Source organism: Lithobates pipiens, unplaced genomic scaffold (assembly GCF_037356315.1).
Source record: "Lithobates pipiens isolate NorthernLeopardFrog02 unplaced genomic scaffold, aLitPip1_a1.2 Scaffold_22, whole genome shotgun sequence".
NCBI classification, from domain to species: domain Eukaryota; kingdom Metazoa; phylum Chordata; class Amphibia; order Anura; family Ranidae; genus Lithobates; species Lithobates pipiens.
Genome location: NW_027507784.1, coordinates 318,479,245 through 318,493,844, shown reverse-complemented (window position 1 = coordinate 318,493,844; position 14,600 = coordinate 318,479,245). Strand labels below are relative to the sequence as shown.

Sequence of the window (14,600 nt, the reverse complement as noted above, 5' to 3'; positions counted from 1 at the left end):
ATATATATATATGACATAATTTTAGTTTTTTTCAGGTATTTACCAAATCATAACCAAGCTATAGTTCTATAATGGATATGGGCTGAAAGTGCACACCCCCATTTTTTAATTTTAGGGTATGTACATCCAAATCAGAGGAAGGATTTAGGAAATACAGCTCTTAAAGCGGAGATCCACGAAAAAGTGGAATTTCCGCTTATCAATCTACCCCCCCCCCCCAGTGCAACATTTGCCACCTTTCAGGGGGGAACAGGTACCGTTCCCTACCTCCGAGACACGGCCCCTTGGAAGTTCAGCCCCCTCCTCCTTCCTCTGCCGTCGGAACAATAAGAAATCGCAGCTCACTTCGCTCATGCGCAGTAGGGACCCGGCTGTGAAGCTGAAAGGTTTCACTGCTGGGTTCACTTACCAGGAATAGCAGCCGCGATAGAAGACAGACACTTTTCTTAGCGGGAACATTTTATTTGAAACATTATACAATATTTTATAACAATCTGCATTCACAAAGTGCTTCTTATATTGCATCTTAAAACATGTTCTCATTTTCTTGCGGTCTGTTGTTTTAACATTTATTATTTACAACATTTTAAATAAAAAGAAAAAGGATAAAAAATGTTGGAGAGAGAAGTTTGTATACCTTCCTCTAAAATGTCTGGATGTTGCAAAACATGGCTGCCGCCGCCAAGGTTTGTTGGTTTAGTTACACTGCCCAGGGTCAGTTCTGTAAGAGTTTGTGTTTTACAGTTGTACTTGAAGAACAAAGATGGATGAATAAAGTTCCTGCAGCCGTCCGAGCACATAATTCATGTATATCGAAATCGTGAGCCCACGCTACGTTCCCCCAGCGCTGGATCTGGACCAGAACAAAAAAATTAATAAAAGTGTGCTTAACCGCTTCATATTTGGAGCAATTCTTTAAAGTGGAACTTCAGACAAAAACTATCTAACGCTAAACCTACTCTCAGCCACATTCTAAACCTAATCTATCTAGCCCTGTAAAGAAAGCACTATGCTTACGGTTCTGCAGCCGCTCCGCCCCATTCCCACACTGAGCTGTCAGGGGCGGCTTCGTGTGTAGGTGTGTGCAAGAGAGGTAGCAGACAACGGAAGCCCCATAATGGATCTATAGGTGACGTCACTTCCCAGCCATTGTTGATTCTCTCCTGCACACACCTTCCACTGCTGGAGACCGGATCGGCTTCAGAAAAAGGCAAGAATGGGGATTTACAGGGTTAGATGTTTTAAAATGTGGCCAAGAGTAGATTTAGCTGTTTTGGCTGAACTTCTACTTAAATTTTTCACACAAGTTAAAAATCAGAACTCCAAGTATGATTTATTTTTTTTATTTTTTTGCATAGTTATGCATATACCATACTTGTTGGACCATTATGGAAACAAAGAATAACTGTAGTAGTCACTTAGGATCGACTGATAGCATTTTACACTGCTTTTTTACATTTTTTCTTTTTTTTTTTTTTTATCAATGTAAGCATCCCTTGTGACAGAATGACAGTAATAAGCAGTCACAGCTACTCTTTATGGTGGGATCTGGGGTCTATAAGACCCCAAGTCCTTCCTCTGCACTTGAAAGTATTCAAAACATCAAGATCTGCGTTTTTGAATACTTTTTATTTTTAAAACTGGTGCCTTTACAATGCCAGTAATCTGGAAGTGATGTCACTATGTTACTAGATCAGAGACAAACAAAGCATTGGCCTTGTTTGGGTCTTTGGCCAGCCAGCAGATGTGCCAGCTGGTGGCTTGGGTCTCCCAGGGGAGCGGGAGAGCTCGGACGAGTGGTGGAAGGCGCTGTAAAGAATGGTACCGGGGTGATGCCTGCAGCTGCAAGCATTACCCCGGGACAACACCTTGAAGCAACATCAGCAAGTTTTGTGACCAATACTTCAAATAAAAAAGCAAATATCGGCCATACCGATAATTGGTCGACCCCCAGTTGTCACAGCTACTATAGTGATATCTTCTGGGCCCAGTGCCAAGCAGCTACCTTGTTGCATAGCGAAAACAGGTGGACGCTTGCTCAGCACAAGCGCAAATCACAGAATGCATTGCATTTTTCCTCGCAGTTCTTGGGGAACAAAAAAAAACCTTGCACGCTGTCACAGGGGAGCCGTTTGAAGGTGGTGCCATTTACACCTTGTTACGCGTGTAACATGGTGAAAAAGGTGGAGCTGGCCTTTAACTTTATTGCCATCACAAGGGGGGCCAACAAGCACCATATGTTATATCATTGGGCAGGTGATGGGCACTCTTTATAGAGACGTCAGGGGTCTATTAGACTCCTAAATCACTCCACTGTCCCTAGTCTAGTCTGCAAAGAAAACATGAAATACTAATTTCTCCTGCTGCCTGCACTGCTGATCTCTGCACTAAAGAAGAAAAACTTCCAGCTGAAGAATCCTTCAGAATTGGACACGTCAGGAAGTGTTGATTTCCTAGCCTCCTGTTGGCCCTATCACTATAGGATATAGAAATGACATAAGGGCTGGTTGATGGAACCACCTACTGCAGCAGGGAACCAAAAAATTCATATCCCCAGATATTCTACCTTTCCTTTGCAGGGAGCCCTGGACTTTGAATCTTTGTGTTAGTGACAGAGCTGTTTTAAAACTTCCTTTCAGTTGTCAAAAGTTTAAAGTGTAACCAGTTAAAACTCTCTTTGTTTTGAACAGTGATGGGAAGCACCGGGACCTCTGCAAACATTTTACTTCTGTCTGTTCCCTGCTTAAGAGGTTTCTGTCACTTCCTGTCTCAGTGACAACTTAGAGGAAGGGATAGAACCTCCGTCAGCTCTTTATATCTGTATAAGTATTGGAGATGTTCCTCTCTCTTGTTCCGATAGCCATGTTGTCACCAAAACAGAAAGTGGAGAAATCTTTTGAGAATACAGACAACATTAGACCTAACAGAGGTTCTACTCCATCTATATTGTGAGTATAGAAAAGAGAAAAAAATAAAAAAAATAAAAAGTAAAGTTTGGCTGAAATTACATTTTAAAATTAAGCTAAACTCTGCTATACTTACCTCCCTTCAAGGGTCCCCATCCCTTGTCAACACTGGCATCTACCGGCCTTCTTCTGGATGCCAGGCTGCAACTGTTCTCACTGGCCAGTACGGGATGACATCAATCCTGCGCCAGAATGTAATCTGGGCAGCGCTTGCGCAGCTCAGTGTACATTCCAAAGAAGACTGCAAGCTAGCAAGTAGGTTTATTTTATTTCAGAAGATACCTTGAATGTCACTTCTGCAATACGAAACCTGCCTGCTCACAGTTTTTACAAGTGGGATTTTAGTTCCACTCTAAAAAGAGAGAGGACTCAATAAACCCATAGGCTAAGGCCCATATCAGACTAGCGATTTTGCCACTAGTGGCAATTCTTCCACTACAGGATCCCTAAACAGAAAACGTATCAGCTTCTATGGCATTGCCACCTTGTTGGCTAAAACATTGCAAAATATGACTAGTTGGTGAGGGCGCATAGGGAGCAATGCCACAGAGCAAAAGATTGGTTTCTTTGTGCTCCTCAGGATCCTGTCAATTTCCTGGCTCGCTAGTCTGACATAACCTGTCAAAGTTAGAAAAGGCCATGGAGATCTTGACTGTCAAAACCCAACAGAGGCAGAAAATAATGATTTCCTCCTTACCTGATAATCCTCCTCTAAATGGGATAAAACGACAGCTTTCTCCACAGTCAGGAAACGGTCTACGAGACCCATAGAGAGAATCAGAGACTTCAGCTGTGTAGTAATGTACTCAATGCCTGCTCAGAAGAAAAGAAAGAAAGAAAGAAAGAAAGAAAGAAAGAAAGAAAGAAAGAAAGAAAGAAAGAAAGAAAGAAAGAAAGAAAGAAAGAAAGAAAGAAAGAAAGAAAGAAAGAAAGAAAGAAAGAAAGAAAGAAAGAAAGAAAGAAAGAAAGAAAGAAAGAAAGAAAGAAAGAAAGAAAGAAAGAAAGAAAGAAAGAAAGAAAGAAAGAAAGAAAGAAAGAAAGAAAGAAAGAAAGAAAGAAAGAAAGAAAGAAAGAAAGAAAGGTAAAGTTTAAAAAAAAAAAAAAAGGCAATTTATTACTAAATATCTCTATATGCAATGGTAAATATAAATAATCAACTATATGGTTAGGGAGCAAAGTATCTAATCCCCTCAGAGAATAACAGACAGAAGAGATATACTGTATATACTATTAGAGGGGATATATACTATTAGAGGAGATATACTGTATATACTATTAGAGAAGATATGTAATATATACCATTAGAGGAGAGATATACTGTATATACTATTAGAGGATATTGTGAGGGGTTAGCTCGGCAGCGGGTGTGTGTGACCCCCTGGATGGGTTCACAACACAAAATCAGGCACAGCAGACAGCGTTTGTAGGTGGAAAAAACAAAAGGTGCGGTTTATTTATGCTACATGCAGTGAAAAATATAACAGCCAAACAAAAAAACATGAAAATAAATCCTGGTCAGCTTGACCTCTAATTACACACATAGATTCCCTGTCTAACAACTGAGTGCAAACTTGTGCTGCACCAGTCCCTGTCTCTGTCTCTGTTGTAGAGGTTTGCCACACAGGCGTTAACTCACCGCACAGAACAGGTGTCACACTCCCCAGTCTATACAAACACAAAACTGGTTCCAGGATGGAGCATCTCCCTAAGCATGCTGCGGTTTTTTGTAGAGGTCTTAATGAGCCCACTTACTTCAGCTGGGCTCATTAACGCTTCCCCTATAGGACTCCCAGCACTCCCCTCTAGTTGTACAAGTCCGCATAAAGCCTGAATCTAGGGCATACATATTTTCCATCCTGGATACAACCAGGTGATTTTACCTGCCTGCTGCTACAATATATACTATTAGAGGAGATATATACTGTATATACTATTAGAAGAGAGATATATATATACTATTAAAGGGTCAATCTGGTAAATAGCATCAGACTCATTAACTTTAACCCCATTTTGTTACTGGCCAATTATGAAATTAGTAATCGATTCATTTCATAATCGATTAATTGTTTCAGTCCTAATGCAGAGCATAGTAATGAGAGAAATAAATAGTCTACCAGCCCTGAGTGCTACTTTTAAATGCTATTTTTTGGCTGTAATACAATCCAACAGTGCTTTGTATCTCTGATCCTGAACAAGTATGCAGATCAGGGTTCTATCTGTACCCTAACTTCACTTAGTGCATGTTCATTCCTGACCAGTGATTCCAGAACAAAAGCCACTGGATTGGCAGAAATGCCAGTAAACTAGCATTTTCTGAAGCAACATCAATGCAGGTGTTCAAGATATTTTTAAAAAGTCATGTCTGTGTCAGATCCCTGCCCTCCTCACTAACTGGCAACGAAGGACCAGCCAACCTCACACCACGCTGTCACTTACGTAACAATGCCACACTCAGCTGCACCCAGCACAAAGATTTTCCAGCTTGCGGGACTACAATCTAGGTGCGGGCAGCCTGAGAGCGATTGTCACTGGGCTAATTACACAATTAACCCTTTAACTGCCACCACCCCCGTTTTAAAAAAGACAGAGCCGGGGGGGGGGGACTCGTAATTTTAGCAATACCAATTATAATTTTAGAATAAGCGCCTGCAACACACACTGCCACCACAGACAGGTCTGCTCAGTGCCTTCCTCTACCACAGTAGCGTCCTTTTAAGAGACAGGTTCGTTTATAGTTTGCATCAAGAGCTTTAAAGACAAGGTTAACACTTTTCAACATAAGGGTTTATTATGAAAAGGTCAAGGTTGGTGCGAATAAAACATTTACAGAAAAAAGGATGTTTCAAAAAATAAAGACAATATACAGCCACAAAAGAAATAAGGTAGAATTGGGAAGGAAGAATACTTGCAATTAATGTCCGAGGGTTGATCAGAGTTCGGTCGATGAGCAAAGGTAATTGGTTCTCAAACTTGGCAGATCTTCCTGCTTGGATGGTAAAAGGAGAACTGGCCATTGCCTTGGCCTCTCCTCTTTTCTGTCAAATCAAAGGGGGTGTTGACAGCGACCAATGACCAATCGTCTGGTCATCTTGTTTAGGGATTGGTTGCTGGGAGGCATCTACACTCATGACCCTGTCCCAGGTACACTTCGTGATACATATTCATATCTCTGCCTGTAGACTGTTTATAGACTGCAGATATCCATTTTAGTGATCAGCATGATATTTGCTTCAAAACAAGTCCACACATGACATGTTTCCCATTTCAGGGTTACCTAGGAGGAGTAAAGGGTCCCAGTGGCTTCCCATATGACCTGACATAGGGGTGTCTGGACTTGAAATGTTAGAAATTATCTGAGGAAACTAAATATGTCCATATTATGGCTGTGCTATGATTGCTTTGGAAGTTAAGAAAACATGTTGAAGTTTAAAAACTTTACTAATCTGTCTGCACTCTATGTGGTTTGAGGTATTTAGGACAGGTATCTGTTGGTTTTCTGAAGGGAGAGGGTGACAGTTTTATGACAGGACTGAGTATCCTGCCAGGCAACATGAGCATTGGTTATTGACCTAGCCTGGTTCTGCTTCCTCTGCTGAGATGACCTTTCTTTCCTTTTGAAATTTTAAAAGCTTTGGATTCCTAAGACAAGGGAGGGGGAAGTTCAGATTCTTCTGTAATGTTACAAGGTAGCCAAGCTGTCATGGCTGCGTTCCACACAACATGACAACTAGTTACAACATTTCCTGTCCCGGACGTGATATTCTTACAATGTCCTCTACAAAAAGGAAAAAAAAATTGCTGTAAAAGATATTTAAACTGCCCAAATGTGATCTTGGGATTACTGACCTAATAGTGCCCAGGAGTTGTAGGATGCCAGGTGACGGTGGAACACCTCTTTGGTCTTAGAAGGAATTACTGGGCCCATGATGCTGGTGGAAGATCCTATCACAACATCATACCTAGAAAAACAAAAATACACAGACTTGTAGTTCCTGAGCAGAATATAGTTGTTACTGCTGCAATAGGTATGTAAATCAGATAAGCCTATACCGTCAGACTTTAAATGCAGTCTTTGTGCCCATGTCTCAATTAGGGGAATTTTCTCTCATTACCTGGTCTTTCTGCCATCTACCATGGGACCATAGAAACAGGTGGCTGAGCCAAGGTTTTATCTTCCCTGGCTTCCCACCTGAATGCTAATATTACAGCCCAACAGGGCTATAGACATGCTGCAGGCACAGCATTTTTAGCTCAGACTGCAGAGTTTGATGGACAGCACTACCTGTCAAGTTCATGTGTAAGAACTCACCCAAGCTCTATCGCAATAATAAAAAAATAAAAAAATAAAAAAAAAAAAGAGATGGGCTGTGTGTCGGTGTTCTGGCTATCCCGTCCAACAGGAAACCATAGAAATCAAAAGCCGGCACATGAACGCTCCTGTCAAACTCATCCATTGAGTTAAAAGGGAGTGCACCACAACCGCATGCCAAACACTCGGCTTGTGGTGCAATTTTTTTTTTAATCACAAAATCCCCCATGGGATTAAAAAAAATAACGACACAATTTTAAAAAAAGCAGACACTTGCCAACTGGGTTTCTATACCACCCTCTGAAATGTGATACGCTGGGGGATCACACTTTAGTGGGCAGTAAGCATTATCACAAGTGTGAAAGAAGATTATAGGGCCATAAAAGTGGTTGTCTACTCTGTAAATAAATAAAAATAAAATACAAAAAAAAAGTCAGCAGCAACAAAACCTGTAGTTGTTGACTTTAATAAATGGACACTTACCTGTCCAACGATCCAGCACTGTCTTCACCTGGGCCAATTCTTCACTAGCCCCCGGGTTCCTGGCGCTGACATCCTAACTGTGGGCAGCCAGGTGTGTGTGTGTGTGTGTTATAGATATCTATATTGATAAATAGATAGTGTGTGTATATCTCACAATAGTGAGTACACCCCTCACATTTTTGTAAATATTTTATTATATCTTTTCCTGTGACAACACTGAAGAAATGACACTTTGCTATAATGAAAAGTAGTGAGTGTTCAGCTCGTATAACCCTTTTATGTCTAAGCCTATTTCTGACATTTGTTGCTTGCATGTTAACCCCTTCCCGCCGAGCGTACGCAGATCTGCGTACTGGGCTTCCGGGGGGTATACCGGGATGATGCCCGCACCTGCAGGCATCATCCCGGTACCGTTTTTTTCCAGCGGGCGTTTGGCTATCCAGCCATAACAACCGATGCGGCTAACAACCCCCTCCCGCCGACTCCCGCCGCTGTTACCGGTGCTCCCGCTCTATCGGGAGCACCGATTCCACATCCGCTGCCTCCGGCTGCTGGGGAGGAGCTGGAACGAAGCCGTAATCGGCTTTGTTCCAGTATCCTAATAGTAAACACGGAAGCGACGTCATGACGTCACTTCCCGTTTAAATGGCGCCGGTTTAAAAAATATACAGTATTCAGAATCGCCGTTTTCGGCGATGTGAATACATTGAAGTGTAAAGGAGGGATGGGGGGTCTTTTAGACCCCCCCCATCCCTCCATAAAGAGTACCTGTCACCACCTATTACTGTCACAAGGGATGTTTACATTCCTTGTAACAGCAATAAAAGTGATCAATTTTATTTTTTATTTTTTTAAACAATTTAGTCATTTTAAAATAAAAAAAATATATAAAATAATAATTTTTAAAGCGCCCGCCGTCCCCGCGAGCTCGCGAAGCAAAGAAAAACGCATACAGAAGTCGCGCCCGCGTATGTAAACGGTGTTCAAATCACACATGTGAGGTATCGCCGCGATCGTCAGAGCGAGAGCAATAATTCTAGCACTAGACCTCCTCTGTAACGCTAACCTGGTAACCGTAAAAAAAATTTAAAGCGCCGCCTATTGAGATTTTTAGGTACCGTACTTTGTCGTCAATCCACGAGTGCGTGCAATTATAAAAAGTGTGACATGTTTGGTATCTATTTACTCGGCGTAACATTATCTTTCACATTATGCAAAAAAATTGGGCTAATTTTACTGTTTTTTTTTTTTTTTTATTCATGAAAGTGTCCCTTTTCCCAAAAAGTTGCGTTTAAAACACCGCTGCGCAAATACCGCGTGACATAAAATATTGCAACAATCGCCGTTTTATTCTCTAGAGTCTCTGCTAAAAAAATATATATAATGTTTGGGGGTTCCAAGTAATTTTCTAGCAAAAAAAATATGGATTTTAACTTGTAAACACCAAATGCCAAAAATAGGCTTAGTCATGAAAGGGTTAAAATCCGTATTTTTTTGGTAGAAAATTAATTTAGAACAAACAAACATTTATATATAATTTTTTTTTTTTTTTTTTTTTTTTTTTTTTTTAGCAGAGACGCTAGAGAATAAAATGGGGATTGTTGCACACTCTTCCCTCCAGCTTGGTATTTTACCTTTTTTCAGCCCAGTTTAACACGGGGTCCCACGCATTCTTCTGTAGCTCGACCAAATCTGGTGGCTCCTCCACTCTGTAACTGGAAAATAAGTTGAACGCAGTTTAACTACTCATCGTATGATCTATATGGTCAACTGCTATAAACTCTTTTGTTAAACAAAACTGAATAGGTATAAAAACAATTATGATTTTTTTTTTTTTACTCTATCATTTTCAATCCTTTATGAGTTTTGCATAGTCTATGGGGTTGATTTAGTAAAGGCAAACAGACTGTGCACTTTGCAGAGCTTAGTAAATGAGGGGAAGCAGGGCTGGTGCAAGGATTTTTGACATTCTAGGCAAAACCTAAATTTTGACTCCACCCACTTTGCCCTGCCCGTGTATACCCCACCTTTCTAATGCAGTGCCCATCAAATGCAGCCTTGCCGGCGCCCATCAAATGCAGCCTACCAGCATCCATCAATGAATGTTTGCTTGCTTCCATTCATTCGGAAGTCGGGAAACAAACACAGCCCTCCACCGCCGCTGCGCCTCTGACACTATGTGCGAATGGAGTGACGGCTGCCTGCTGATCCTGAGACTTAGTTGCTTGCTGCAGAGAGAAGAGAGTAGGAACACCAGTGGCCGGGTGCCCTAGGCAACAGGGCGCCCTAGGTGGCTGCCTAGTTTACCTAGTGGTAGCACCGGCCCTTAGGGGAATCTCTGCTGACTTACATCATCCATTCAGGTGCAATGCTGATTTTATTTAATTTTCCTTACTTGCGTTTGGGTATTTTGTAAAGTGAAGCTTCGCCCCATTTACTATGCTCTGGAGCAAATGCCCCCCCAAAGTGCACAGTCTATTTGCCTTTAGTAAACCAGCCCCTATAGGTACATTTACTATCTGTCATGAGCTTTCTTTTCTGCATTGCGATGTGAGAGGATCATTAAATGTAAAATAATGGCAGGAACACTATTGGGAAATACATTTTACAGTAGACACAAATACTGGCCAATCCCCCCCCTCAGTTCCCCATTTCCTGTACAGAGCACCATAAAGAACTAACCATATTGTGTCAGTGTCCAGGAACTTCAGTGAGGCTGTAATCAACTGCTCTTTATTCCTCATTGTCGGGTTATCTAAGACTGTGTTACACAGTGTGGTCTGCGGAAGACATCAATATAACATGAATAGAACAGATCAATACAACATGAAAAGAACACAAAACTGTATATAGAGCAGTGGTCTGCAAACTGCGGCCCAGGGGCCAGATGCGGCCCTTTGCTTGCCTTTATCTGGCCCTTGGGGTACTATTCTTTTTACCGACGCCATCAATAGGAGAATATGTCTTGCCACTAACACCAACAATGGGGCACCATTCCTCTTACAGACAATAACAATGGGGGCTTATTTGTTCCACTGACACCAACAATGGGACACTATTCCTCCCATTGATAGGCACCCTTTCCCCCAATGATATGCACTATTCCTCCCACTAACACCACCAATAGGGGAATAATTCCTCCCACTGATACCAGTGATGGGGCACTATTCCTCCTACTGACACTAATGATGGGTCACCATTTCTTCCACTGACACCAATGATGGGGCACAATTTCTTCTACAGATACCAGTGATGGGGTGCTATGCCTCCCACTAAAGATGTGGCATTGTTTAATCCCTCTGACATCAGGACATTTTCTACTCTCACTGGCCACAGTCTAGCGACCATAAAGTCTGAAGGACAGTAAACTGGCTCCTTTGCTTAGAAAGTTTGGAGACCCCTGATATAGAGCATGAGATGCTGTAATGTCCTGAATTGCCACTAGAGGGAGTCAGTCTCAAGTCATACCTTGACACCTCTATTTAATCTAATGTAAGCTGCCAATTTGATTTTGGGGTCTAGCATTCTGCTTAGCTGATTCTTCAGAATGATTGTATAGTGTATGGTAACCAAATAAAACCATCTTCGGCAAATCAGACATGCAGAAACATTTTACACCTGCGCCAAAGTCTTCTTTAAAAAAGTATAAGCTCTTCCAGTTTAATGCATAGAAGTGTCTCCTTTCTCAAACAGCAACGTTTTGAGCCATGTGTAACCCTTTATCAAGCTAAAAAAAATTTCCACGCCTTCATAAAGTAATGCTTCTTGCCACAAAGGTCCCTGTTAAATAACATCTTGTTATGGAGTGAAAACTGTCTCCCAAGTGTGTTCCTGCGTTGTCACCCTGTCACCTGCTGCCCTGGTGGGGACTGCAAGCAGCAGTGCTGACACATGTCACTTGGGCATGTTCAATTGATGTCACTAGCAGGGCAATGACTGCAGCTGATGCTGGAGCAAGTGCATGTGGACAGGAAGTGGCTGAAAAAGCCAAGGGTGGATCAGCAACACTAAGCTGCAATAAAGGATTAAAAAAAAAAAAAAAAAAAAAAAAGCATGGCAATTATTGTTTAAGCTTAGTGCGCAAACTAAAGGTCATCCATTTAGGAGGTTTACATCGACTTTAGGCAATTTTCAGGGCTTAGGCTATGGCCTGTTCTGCAAACACTACTTTCAATACACATAAATTAAAGGTGTTGAAAAGGCAAAAAGGTTTTATATCTTTTAAGATAAAAAGCATTCTGTGTGCAGCAGCACCCCCTCATACTTACCTGAGCCCATATAGATCCAGCATGTTGTAGGAGTGTCTCGGCTGCCCGGGACTCACCTCCTAATTGACTGAGACACATAGCAGCGGCATCATTGGCTCCCGCTGCTGTCAAAGTCAGTCAGCCAATGAGGAGATCTGCGGCTCGGCTCACACGGGAGCTGCGGCTCGGCTCAGGGGCCCCCCCAGAGCAAGCTGCTTGCTGTGGGAATACTCAACAGAAGGGAAGGGTCAGGATCACAGAAAAGGGACCCGAGAAAAGGAGGATCCCTGCTGCTCTGTGCAAAACCACTGCAACAGAGCAGGTAAGTAAAACATATTTTTAATAGAAAAAATAAAAAAACGAAACAATAAGAGACTTTAGTATCACTTTAAAAGGACCTTCTTGGACTCTTAACAACTTGCCGACCGGGCCATAGCCGAATGACAGCTACAGCATGGTCGGATAACTCTGGGAGGTCGTCATGTGATATCCTCCCAGAATGGTGTGCACCCGGAAATCTCTGTTACAGTCGGGTCTCCCAGACCAGGTGTGTCATTAATCTGGGTAAAGGGCCAATGACAGTGTGATCACTTGTAAACAAAACGGAGCTTGTCCGGTTTGGATTCCTCCTCGCCTCACTACGATCCGTACATTGTGCGTACATTGGAGAGGAGGGGAGCCATGTGCAGCAGCACTGTGGGCTGGATCTTAAGTTCCCACAGCGCTCATCTGTGCCCAGCCATGGCTCATCCATCCATTCATGCTCCATCCATGGCTCATCTATCCATTATCCATCCATGCTCCAGACATGGCTCATCCATCCATCCACGCCTCATCCATCCATGGCTCATCCCCATCTATGGCTCATTCATGCTCATCCGAGCCGCATCAGTGGTCATCCGTGCCACATCGCCACTCATACATGCCAAATCCATGCCACATCAGTACTCATCCGTGCCAAATCCATGCCACAGTACTCATCCATGCCACATCACTGCTCATCCGTGCTACATCCATGCCACATCAGTACTCATCCATGCCAAATCTGTGCCCAGCCATGGCTCATCCATCCATTCATGCTCTATCCATGGCTCATCTATCCATAATCCATCCATGCCTCATCCATCCATGGCTCATCCATCCCTGCTCCATCCACATTCATGGCTCATCCATCCCCATCCGTGCCACATCAGTAATCATCTGTGCCACATCACTGCTCATCCGTGCCAAATCCATGCTACGTCCATGCCACATCAGTGCTCATACATGCCACATCAGTACCCATCCGTGCCAAATCCATGCCACATCAGTACTCATCCATGCCACTACAGTGCCCATTAGTGGCTCACAAAAGTGTAATAGGTAGTCAAATTAGAGTCGAAATGTATGTCCTTAGAACACCTGATGGTGCTCCCTGCATGTTGGGCCTCTGTATGTGGCCAGGCTGTGAAAAAGTCTCACACATGTGGTATCGCCATACTCAGGAGGAGTAACACAATGTAATTTGGGGTGTAACTTTTTTTTACATACATGCTATGTGTTGGAAATATCTTATAATGTAAATAGACAACTTGTGTAAAAAAAATAAAAAAAAGTGTTTTCATTTTCTTTTCATATTTTACAAAAAGTTGTGAAAAAAATGACATGTTCAAAAGATTCATAATGTCTCAGATTATACGTTGGGGTGTTTACTTTCCAAAATGGTGTAATTTTTGGGGTGTTTCCATTGTCCTGGTGCTCCAGGGCCTTCAAATGTGTAAGCGGTAATCTAGAAATTATACGTCTAATTTATGCTCCTAGAATGCCTGACAGTGCTCCCTGCATGTTGGGCCTCTGTATGTGGCCAGGCTGTGTAAAAGTTTCAAATATGTGGTATCGCCCTACTCAGGAGAAGTAGCAAAATTTGTTTTGGGGTGTAATACAGTGGTGTGAAAAAGTGTTTGCCCCCTTCCTCATTTCCTGTTCCTTTGCATGTTTGTCACACTTAAGTGTTTCGGAACATCAAACCAATTTAAACAATAGTCAAGGACAACACAAGTAAACACAAAATGCAATTTGTAAATGAAGGTGTTTATTATTAAAGGTGAAAAAAAATCCAAACCATCATGGCCCTGTGTGAAAAAGTGATTGCCCCCCTAAACCTAATAACTGGTTGGGCCACCCTTAGAAGCAAACAACTGCAACCAAGCGTTTGCGATAACATGCAATGAGGCTTTTACAGCGTCCTGGAGGAATTTTGGCCCACTCATCTTTGCAGAATTGTCCTAATTCAGTTACATTAGAGGGTTTTCGAGCATGAACGGCCTTTTTAAGGTCATACCACAACATCTCAATAGGATTCAGGTCAGGACTTTGGCTAGGCCACTCCAAAGTCTTCATTTTGTTTTTCTTCAGCCATTCGGTGGTGAACTTGCTGGTGTGTTTAGGATCATTGTCCTGCTGCAGAACCCAAGTTTGTTTCAGCTTGAGTACACGAACAGATGGTCGGACATTCTCCTTCAGGATCTCTTGGTAGACAGCAGAATTCATAGTTCCTTTTATCACGGCAAGTCTTCCAGGTCCTGAAGCAGCAAAACAGCCCCAGACCATCACACT

At 42.4% G+C, this 14,600-nt stretch overlaps 1 protein-coding gene across 1 annotated transcript in view; it reads right to left on the bottom strand.

Moving 5' to 3' along the window:
* Positions 1–441: 441 nt before the first annotated feature.
* The window catches only part of ATPAF2 (ATP synthase mitochondrial F1 complex assembly factor 2), a 30,680-nt gene continuing 16,521 nt past the window's right edge, over positions 442–14,600 (bottom strand). Inside the window, exons 5-9 of the mRNA XM_077449447.1 lie at positions 10,441–10,538; positions 9,393–9,473; positions 6,813–6,925; positions 3,664–3,779; positions 442–853 (exon numbers count right to left, since the gene is read on the bottom strand). Coding sequence (XP_077305573.1) covers positions 716–853; positions 3,664–3,779; positions 6,813–6,925; positions 9,393–9,473; positions 10,441–10,538 — 546 coding nt within the window. The 3' untranslated portion in view covers positions 442–715. The remainder of the gene's footprint in view (positions 854–3,663; positions 3,780–6,812; positions 6,926–9,392; positions 9,474–10,440; positions 10,539–14,600) is intronic.